Source organism: Labeo rohita, chromosome 3 (genome assembly GCF_022985175.1).
Source record: "Labeo rohita strain BAU-BD-2019 chromosome 3, IGBB_LRoh.1.0, whole genome shotgun sequence".
NCBI lineage: Eukaryota > Metazoa > Chordata > Actinopteri > Cypriniformes > Cyprinidae > Labeo > Labeo rohita.
In genome coordinates, this window is record NC_066871.1 from 3,283,463 (window position 1) to 3,293,493 (window position 10,031).

Here is a 10,031-nt window from a genome sequence, read left to right on the forward strand (position 1 = left end):
CACATACACATTGTAAAAAATACAATGTTTTACTTTTAATTATCTCTTTAATTATCTTTTCAGATTAAATCAACAGTGTAAACCTTAAGCATTTCTTCATTTTTTGACTATGCTTAGACTGGATTTAGATTAAAAACCATGAAATATTCAGTCATCTGGGTTGTACAAATAGTTTAATTTCAGGGTTTTTTATTTTATGTGTTTTATGTCATCAAAATGTTTTGTGCCATATTAACAGATAGAGGAAGATTGTTTGAAATAGTTACTCTGATATTTATGCCCATATTTATGCATTTTTGTTATTGTGCTTTCTCATTGACATCAGTACAAACAAACTCTCTTCCAAGGATTATAGTGGTTTTACTTTTACCATACTGGTTTTACCTGTGTCCAAAACACGCATCTATCATATTACAAAAATGTACGGCAAACAAATGAGTGACGTAAGATAAAAGCAACTATTTTTCTAATAAAATTATTTTATTTTGATTTTCTTTGTTGTCCTGTCCTGCTTTTATGCTTGGAGAATTGATTATTGCAAAGAATGTTTCCTAATTATTAGATCATCTTTAGGTACATTCAGATTTTTCAACAAAAGTTAAAATGCCAAAAAATAAAACAAACCTTTGTCAATGTTGTTTGAATATTAATGTTAATTAATAACAAAACACATACACATTGTAAAACATATAATTTTTTACTTTGAATTATCCAATTAATATCATTTTAGATTAAATCAGTAGGGTAAACCAACCATTTCTTCATTTTTTATTGTCATATAGGGGTGGTTTCCCGGACAGAGATTAAGCCTAGTCCTAGACTAAAGTGGCCCTTTAAACCAGATTAACAGTAATCTGCTTTCTTTGTCATGGTTTTAAATAGTCTTAGACTTAGTCTAGTCAGGAATTTAATAGGCTGATTTCCTGAAGGAAGACTAGAGCTACTTCAGGACTAAATTGAAGCTTAAATTAAACCTACCAGGAGGCAGGTTTAACTTCAGATTAACATTGTGTTTCCAGTCTTCATATATCAAAATTATTGGTATCCTTGGTGGATGTAAACAAAGAAGCCTGTGAAAATAAATCTGCACTGGTAATTATTTTGATGTTTTATTTAAAAAAAAAAAAAAAAAAGCCTTTTACTTTAAGTATAATGAAAAGGAATGGAAATGTCACTATGAAAGTTTTTTTTTTTCTCACACACTGGCCACAATTAATAGCACCCTTTTATTCAATACTTTTTGCAACCTCCTTTGGCCAATTTAACAGCTATGGTCTATCCTATAATGCCTGATGACTCTGAAAAACACTTGACAAGAGATCATATACCATTCCTTCATCCAGATTCACTACAGACCCTTCAGATTCCCAACTCCATGATAAACTCTCTTGTCTTCAGTTTTCTATAGGGTTTAGGTCAGGGAACTGGGACATCCATGGCAGAACCTTCATTTTGTGCTCAGTGTCCCATTTTTTTTTTTTTTTTTTTTTTTTTTTTTGTTAATTTTGATGGTCCTTTTGATTCATTGTTCTGCTGGGAGATCCAACCATAGCTCATTATGACTCCAAGACTATTTTCTGCAATTCTCCAGCTGTGATCCTTGGAAAGTCTTGTGCCACTCAAACTTTCTTCCTCACATTGCATAAAGACAGTTTAGACAGACAAATCACTGTAGGCAGATTGTTAACATTTCCTGTTGATTGGAACTATCTGCAAAACTCTATTTTTTTGTGTCATTATGATGGATGATAAAGGGAATTGACCTTTGTGTTCCCTCATATTTATATTCCTTTATATATTTAGTCACCCTGGTGTCCTAAAATGTAAATGTAAATGGGAATGTACAGTAGATCTTCAAAGATTTTACTCATAATAATTTCTAGGCCAATGTGTATTAGAGAAAAAAATATTTTCATAATGTGATTTTGTTAAAAAAAGAAAAGATTTTTGTGATATAATATATATATATATATATATATATATATATTTTACTTTTAGTACTTTTACTTTTTTTTTTTTTTTAAGAAAGATCAGAAAGACAAACAATAAATACAGATTTATGTTCCCAATGCTCTTATTTTTATACTATTTTTTTAGGGTGCCAATATAATTCTGACAATGTCTCTCTCTCTCAAACAGCTATTCTTTTCTCTTTACTGTTTTCATGGGGATATTGTTAAAATATGTAATTCTAACAACAAATAATAACAATACTAATGTTGCAAAACTAACAACAACAGCTGATTGCAATAATTTATGCAAGAATTCATTACAAAGCGATTCCTAGACATTCCTAATTTTATATTTTGACACCTGTTGTGTGCAGTTTACATTGCTTGCTTTTAAAAAGCTTTCTCTTGTTCAAACACTTGTTTGTGTGTTAATTAATTATTTAATTTGTTTGTTTTTTGATTGCTTTTTCTGCTGCTATTGTTTTTCTTGGATTTGCTTCTCAGTTACATATAATTTTAACCTTTTCTTGGTTCATTCCATGTTTTATAGGCAACCTCAATCCAGCTAATCCTGATTTGCACAGGTGGTTTTAAATTAATCGAGTGTATTTTAGTTGAGGACTCCATAGTCCAGGTGTTAGTAATCTGTACTTAATCTGTGTTTCAGAAAGCCATTTTTTAAAACATGATTAGCTATTCTAGATTAAGGCCTACTCCTGTCTTAATTTAATCTTGGTCCGGGAAACCACCCCATAATGTTTTACTTTTATCTTAATGATGTTTGATAACAAAGTTCGGGAGGAGCACAATCAAGATAATCAAATAATTTGGCACAGGTGCAACTCGTCTAGCTAATCATCCAAACTAGCACAAGTCATATATATGCACACAGCCAACTTACATCTGTCATTCGACTGTTTTTCGGCATCCCCCTCCACCCCAACTCCTCACTCTTAATCTGTCCTCGTCCTATACTTGGGATGGGGGGAGTTCTCTGGGTTCGGGCCATATTCCGGGCTCGGAGCCCTCCCCCAGGACAACACACCAAAATATGCTTACTGTTTACTCAACCAGATTAGATGTAAGGGTGAACTTGTGAATTGTCTTTTTAGATTAAATCAGCAGTGATAATGCTTAGGCTGGATTTAGATTAAAAACCATGAAATATTTAGTCATATGGTTTCTACAAATAGTTTCATTTCAGGTTTTATGTTTTTTTTTTTTTTTTTATGTGCCGTATGTCATTGTTAAGGATTTTAAATGGTGAAAGGTCAAATATTTTATGGATTACATTTTTAAAAATGTTATGTTCCATATTAACGAGTAGAGAAAGATTGTTTGGGACAGTTACTCTGGTTTTATTTATGCCCATATTTATGTATTTTTTAATTGTACTTTTTTATTGGACTCTCTTCCATGGTGGTTTTACTTTTACCATACTGGTTTTACCTGTGTCCACATGTACAAAAACACTTATCTATCATATTACAAAAATGTATGGCAAACAAATGGATGACATGTAAGATGAAAAAGCAACTATTTTTTTAATAAAATTATTTTATTTAGATTTTCTTTGTCCTGTTCTGCTTTTATGTTTGGAGAATTAATTATTGCAAAGAATGTTTCCTAATTATTAGATCATCTTTAGTTTCATTCAGATTTGTCAACAAAAGTTAAAATGCCCAAAATTAAAAAAACCTTTATCAATGTTGTTTGAATATTAATGTTAATTAATAACAAAACATACACATTGTAAAAAAATTTACTTTGAATTATCGTATTATCTTTTCAGATTAACTCAGTAGTTGTAAACCAACAATTTCTTCATTTTTTGTGACAATGCTTAGGCTTGGATTTATCTAAACATTTCTCACATCACACAACTTTCTTTCAGCTTTTTGCGAGAATGTACAACAATAGACAAAAATAACATTGGTAACAAAAATAAAAATCACTGTACAAAGTTATAGACAAGACATTATTGTGGAGTGATATAAATCGATACCTTACTCTAGGAGGCTTTGTAGGTTAATGCTTCATAATTACCCATGAAACTTACTCTGAGTAAATATTAACCATATGAGACTTCCTGGGAATTTATAACTCATCTGTAATAAACCTTCTACGTAATGTGACGGACTAATTAGGGTGCGGCCACATTTACCTTTGCTTGGCGAAATCCGGTCATATCAATAACTCGTTGGTATTTCGTGTGAGACGAAATGTTTTCCCCACATCCAATAACATCCTTAAACATGTATATAGATTATCTTTTCATGCTAAGCCAAAGAAATAACATACTCTTATAAAAATTAACCATGGTTTTATTATAGTAAAAGTGTAGTGGTTTTTGGCGTATTGATTACCACATGATTAAACTATGGTTAGAATATGGTTAATTTGTAGATACCATGGTTTAAGTAGCCTATAGTAACCATGGTTTAATGGTTTATTATTTGTAGTAAAACCATGGTTAATTTTCGTAATTGTGCTCAGTATGAGTAAAAAATACTATTTTAACAGAGTAGGCCATATCTCCAATGTATACCAAGAAGTTAATGACAGTCATGAAGGTCACCACCACCAGATCATCCCACGAACAGTGGTTACAGATGTCTGGGCGTGGGTTTCTTTCAAACGCATATAGCGGCCAGATAACAACAGTGGTTGTGTACATAGCCACGGCCCCAATGTTGAAGCCAATGACGGCTTTGTCAAAAGAAAATGGCAAGATGGAAGGCAGCTTGGCGATGGTGAGGCAAATAATGAGCAGCGAAAAAATGAAGCATATGGAGTAGACGGCCACGCACCACTGCATTCCTGGAAACTTCCTATATTCGGTGGGACTCAAAGACATGAATATGATGCAGGCGACGAATGTCTCCAGGATCTTGAGGAGACCAGGAATGGTGGTGAGAAAGCCACTGGTTTCACCAGGTCTTTTGTGGACCAACCAGACCTCTACTGCATACAACCCGAAACACAACCAGGACACCGCAGATGCCCCGATCTGCCTGGAGCAGGTAGAGCAGGTGAAGAACGTGGGGTAGATAATTGCAATGGTGACCATCATAAGTGTGGCTAACATAGCAAAAGCCATAGTGAAGTCCTCCCATGAAATGAACACTTTGGTGTTCAGGTTGGTAAACTCCAAAATGATGATGAGGAGGGTTGTGAAACAGCAGAAGCACCAGCAGAACATGCACCAAGCCCAATGTGACGTGGCGGAGACCGGGATCCCCGCTGATGCCGCCAATGCAAAGCACATGCATGTTAGAACCACCTCCACCATCCGAACAATGCCAATAGGCAGAATCAGAGTTCTGAAATCCACGTGCAACATAATGAAACTGTTTCACGAATCCCAAAGCCTTTGTTTCTTTTCAGATTCCCAATGGTTTTGATTTCGCAAAACCGTGTTGCATTCTTCTGAGCTTCTTTGTGCAGTTTCACTGTGCCATAAGTGTCAACAAATCCATAACAAATCCTCAAGTTTTGTATCCCACAGGTGTAGATGGGTTCTTGAAAAATCAATAGCCAAAAGTTTCTTTTTGCGGTAAAACCTCAGTTCCTTCTCGGGTGGCACCAAACATGCTTGATCATGTTGACACTAGGACAGAAGCCGCCTAGCTTATCGCATTTATGACCTTTCTCTAGGTTCTCATTGGTCGTTGGTCTGCTGTTGTCCTATGAGCTGATTCCAAACCCTGAACTCTGGTCTGGAGCCAGGCTCTTTCTAATCTGCACCTATGGGCTTCAGTCCCACCTCAAGATGGTTTAATCACAGGAAGGTTTAATTTGGATTATTCTTTTACTTGGCCTGATAACAGCATAATGTGGAGTGCAAGGTTATTTAGGGCAAGAACGTCAAACAGATAAAGCAAACAAAGTTGCAGAACTCTTTCTTTGTCTACAGCTTGTAAAATAATTTAGAGCTTTTCTCTTCATTGCTCAACATTGCTCATTCATTGCTTCACTCAAGCCCATTTCCAACACATAATAACAATTAACTAGGCTATGCTTTAGTAAACAATAGAAAATTGTAACATAAGTTGAATATATGAGAATAAAAGTCATATTTATGATATAAAAGGTTGAAATTATGACAAAGTCATAGTTGACGTAAGTCAGATTTATAATACAAAGTGATAATTATGAAATAAAAAGCTGAAGTCGAAAGTATGATATAAGAAAAGTCATAAAAAGCTTTTATTGAATAGTTTCCACTTATGTCATAACTTACGTATGATGATAAATTATTACATTTTGACATTTTATATCAATTATATAGCCATGTATTTGAGATAACCTACTCACAATCATAAGTATCACGGGTCATCGCTAGCATTTGACAACCAGAAGGTGTCACTTACTTCTTGATTTCATTTTGAGTTTTAACCATTTGTATGTGTTTTTTTAAATACCAGCTGCCATGTTCATGTTGAAATGCAGGTTAAAATACAATAGTAGATAGATAAATAGATAAAACAACAAAATACCTAAATAAAGTCTGGAATACACTACATTTATGCCCCGATGATTTTGTCCTGATATTCCGCTGATTACAATCTGGTGAAGTTGACGCTAGTTGACGAAAGTCAGAGCCAGTCTGCAGATTAGAGTTGACAGATTCCACAGAAAATCAGACTCTGATTTTATCCAGTCCGAGGATATCAAACATGTTTGATATTTTCAACCGATTGTACAACACATTTTTATTTTTTTAAGCAATTCCCTGGTGAAAAAACCAGCATATGCTGGTAGGTATGTTTTGATGCTGGAATGCTGGTTAGGTATGTTTTGATGCTGGTTTAAGCTGGTCCTTTGCTGGTTCATGCTGGTCCTTGACCAGCAACATGACCAGCAAAAACCAGCAACCAGCTTAAACCAGCATCAAAACCTACCTACCAGCATATGCTGGTTTTTTCCAGTGGATTGTGTTGGTTACTCTAGACCTAAAATATCACTGGTAACAAGTTTTTGTTTTTTAAGATCAGAAAGCTGAAGTTCATCCTCCTGAGCATCTAAACATCTCTCAGCTCTCAGTTATTTGCTTTCATGCCCATAACCTTTAGTACATTAACATTATCTGCATAGTCATTTTTAGGATCCAAGATCAATATTACGTCGACACTGAATTTTACTGATATGATGCTATAAATACATTATGATGTAGACCAGCTGATATGTTTCCTCTCCTTCTTTCACTTTCTGTGGTTCCAGTGGCTAATTGCAAACACTGATAGTGAAAGAAAGAACAAGACTGAGAAACCAAAATCTATACCAAAATAAATATATATTTAAGCATATACACTGACGTTCAAAAGTTTGAGATCAGTAAGAATTCTTTTACGCTTATCAAGGCTCCACTTACGTTGTCGAAAATACAGAACAAACAGTAATATTGTGAAATATTATTACAAAATTTTAAAACATTTTAAAATATAATTTATTCCTGTGATGCAAAGCTGAATTTTCATTACTCCAGTCTTCAGTGTCACATGATCCTGCAGAAATCATTCTAATACACTGATTTATCATAAGTGTTTTTCAGGACTCTTTGATGAAAAAAGAACAATATTTATTCAAAATAGAAACCTTCTCTAACAATATACGTTTTTACTATCACTTTTCATCAATTTAATACATCCTATTAAATTAACACAACAGCATTAATTTCTTTCAGAAAAAGAAAGAATAAAAATTGACTGAACACACTTTTAAATGGTGGTTTATATTGTTACAAAAGATTTCTATTTTAAATAAATTCTTTTCCTTTTAACTTTTTATTTTTCAAAGAATCCTGAAAAAAGTATCACAGGTTCCAATTAAGTATTATGCAGCACAGCTGTTTTCAACACTGATAATAAATCAGCATATCAGAATGATTTCTGAAGGATCATGTGACACTGAAGACTGGAGTAATGATGCTGAAAGTTCAGCTTTGCATCACAGGAATACATTACATTTTTAAAATATATGCACATAGAAAACTCTTATTGTACACTGAAATAATATTCCACAGTATTACCATTTTTTTTTTTTTTTTGGAATTTTGATCAAATAAATGCAACCTGGATGAGCAGAAGAAACTTCTTTTAAAAAACTTTACTGATCCCAAAAATCTTTCTGATCCTAAACAAAATGTATCTGTGAACATAAAATTCATGTTTAAATGATTATACATTATATGTTTGTCATATCACATTTTTTATTTGTAAAAATTCTCATCAGGCCAAATTTTTTTCAGAATGCATTAATATCAATAAACTATCAGTCAGTTTAGTATATAGTAATATGAGATCAAAATCAGTATGTGCATATTTAAAGCTGCGTATAACAAGCTGATGCCACAGTCTGGCTACATTTAATAGATTTTACATTTCACAACTATACATCACAAGCATTTATTTTGGTTTTCTAAGCAGGTGAAATGAAGAACACCAGACGCACTGAGTAAACCGTATCCACGATGTAGACGATCAGATTAATGCAAGTCATGCAGGTCACAACAACCAGGTTGTCCCAGCATTGGCCAGTGCAATCTGATGGTCTGAGGTAATGGAAACTGTAGACGGGCCATATCACCACAGCCGTGAGGTACATTAAAACAGCCAGTATGTTGTACCCCGTCAAACATTTGTCCAGCGGGAAGGGGATTCGAGCCAACAACCTGCAAATTGTGAGGATGATGATGAGGAGAGCAATGATGAAGCAAATCGAGTACACAGCCACGCACCACTGAAGCCCAGGAAACCTGCTGTAAACACCTGAATTCAAAGAGATGAAGATGATGCAAGCTACGAACGCCTCCAGAACCTTCAGCAAGCCCGGCACGGTGGACAGGAACCCGCTGATCTCCCCGGGTTTGGCTCGGGCCAGTCCAACCTCGGCCGCGTATAGGCCAAAGCACACGCAGGACGTCACCGTGGCCGCGATCCTGATCGAACACGAGGAGCATATGAAGATCGTGGGGTAGATGACCGAAGCGGCCAATTGCATGAGCGTAGACAGCATCGCAAAAGCCGTAGTGAAGTCATCCCAAGAAATGGGCACCTTGGTGTTCAGGCTGGTGAACTCCAGGATGATAATGAGGAGCGTCACGAAACAGCAGAAGCACCATGTGAACATGCACCAGGCCCAGAATGAACGGCCATCGTGGCCTTCAGAAGCCACCAGGCTGAAGGTAATGAGAGTTAGTGCAAATTCAAAGAGTCTGATTATTCCTATTGGCGTGGTGAGAGTTTGAGGGTTCAGGGTTACCATGATAATGGTGTTGTTCCTCCTTAGAAGTCAGTTGAAATGATGTCCTGCTTTAATTTTGATGCCTTCAGCCTTTAAAATGTTGTCTTCTCATTGACTTCTCTCTCATACTCCCAAAAATTCTGCTCCTTTCTCAGCTCGACAGTCGTCCGTATCAACTCCAGGTTAGTCTTTGCATACTAACCTCACCCTGAAGGGAAGTGGTCCAGGGAGGGGCAACATGTGTTCATGCACATCCTCTGATTACTCATTACCTTATCAGTAGCACCTCACTAAACTGACCTGCTTTGTAAATGTCCAGTCGGTGTGAACTTCGAATGAGAGGAGTGTGAAGATAAGAAACTGGGTGGACTCTGAAATGTCATTGCTAAATTAGATGATAAGCATCTAAATACAAGAGATTATGGGTTTGATTTTTGCTCTGTAAATTACTAGAGTTTTCATTTGCGAAACAAGGCTATAAAAGATGGAGAGATACGCACTGAAGACGAGAAATGAAAGTCTTCCGATGCTGTTTTTTTGGTATAGTGTCATGAAATCCTGAAGAAGTCAGGTTGATCTTCTCTCCATGCCATTTTTTTTTACCAAAAACCTGGCAGCCTTTACCATGTAAATATTTTTTTATATTTTGACATTTGAACTGGATTTTATGTATGAGCTGTGCTAAAGAAACAACATTGTATTTTAGAGTATTGTCGCTTACTTCACATTCTTTGCCGTCCGATATCTAACTAATTATTCATCCTCTTCAGCTGATAAAAGTTTCTAAGCATTGATAATAGTGATAATATCTTTATAGTACTTTATTTATTTAAT

At 35.2% G+C, this 10,031-nt stretch overlaps 2 protein-coding genes across 2 annotated transcripts; both read right to left on the minus strand.

Moving 5' to 3' along the window:
- Nucleotides 1–3,332: 3,332 nt before the first annotated feature.
- Nucleotides 3,333–5,584, minus strand: LOC127157492 (myeloid-associated differentiation marker homolog). The gene has a single exon (XM_051100756.1). It carries the CDS (start codon nt 5,293–5,295, stop codon nt 4,426–4,428), a length of 870 nt encoding a protein of 289 aa, XP_050956713.1. The 5' UTR covers nt 5,296–5,584; the 3' UTR covers nt 3,333–4,425.
- A 2,421-nt stretch (nt 5,585–8,005) lies between these two features.
- Nucleotides 8,006–9,373, minus strand: zgc:77748 (Myeloid-associated differentiation marker homolog-like). The gene has a single exon (XM_051106385.1). The coding sequence runs from the start codon at nt 9,216–9,218 to the stop codon at nt 8,373–8,375; it is 846 nt and encodes a 281-aa protein (XP_050962342.1). The 5' UTR covers nt 9,219–9,373; the 3' UTR covers nt 8,006–8,372.
- Between the last annotated feature and the right edge of the window lie 658 nt (nt 9,374–10,031).

Excerpts from the sequence above, each read along its gene's own strand:
- LOC127157492 (XM_051100756.1), bottom strand. The coding sequence starts at position 5,295 with ATGTTGCACGTGGATTTCAGAACTCTGATTCTGCCTATTGGCATTGTT.
- zgc:77748 (XM_051106385.1), bottom strand. The coding sequence starts at position 9,218 with ATGGTAACCCTGAACCCTCAAACTCTCACCACGCCAATAGGAATAATC.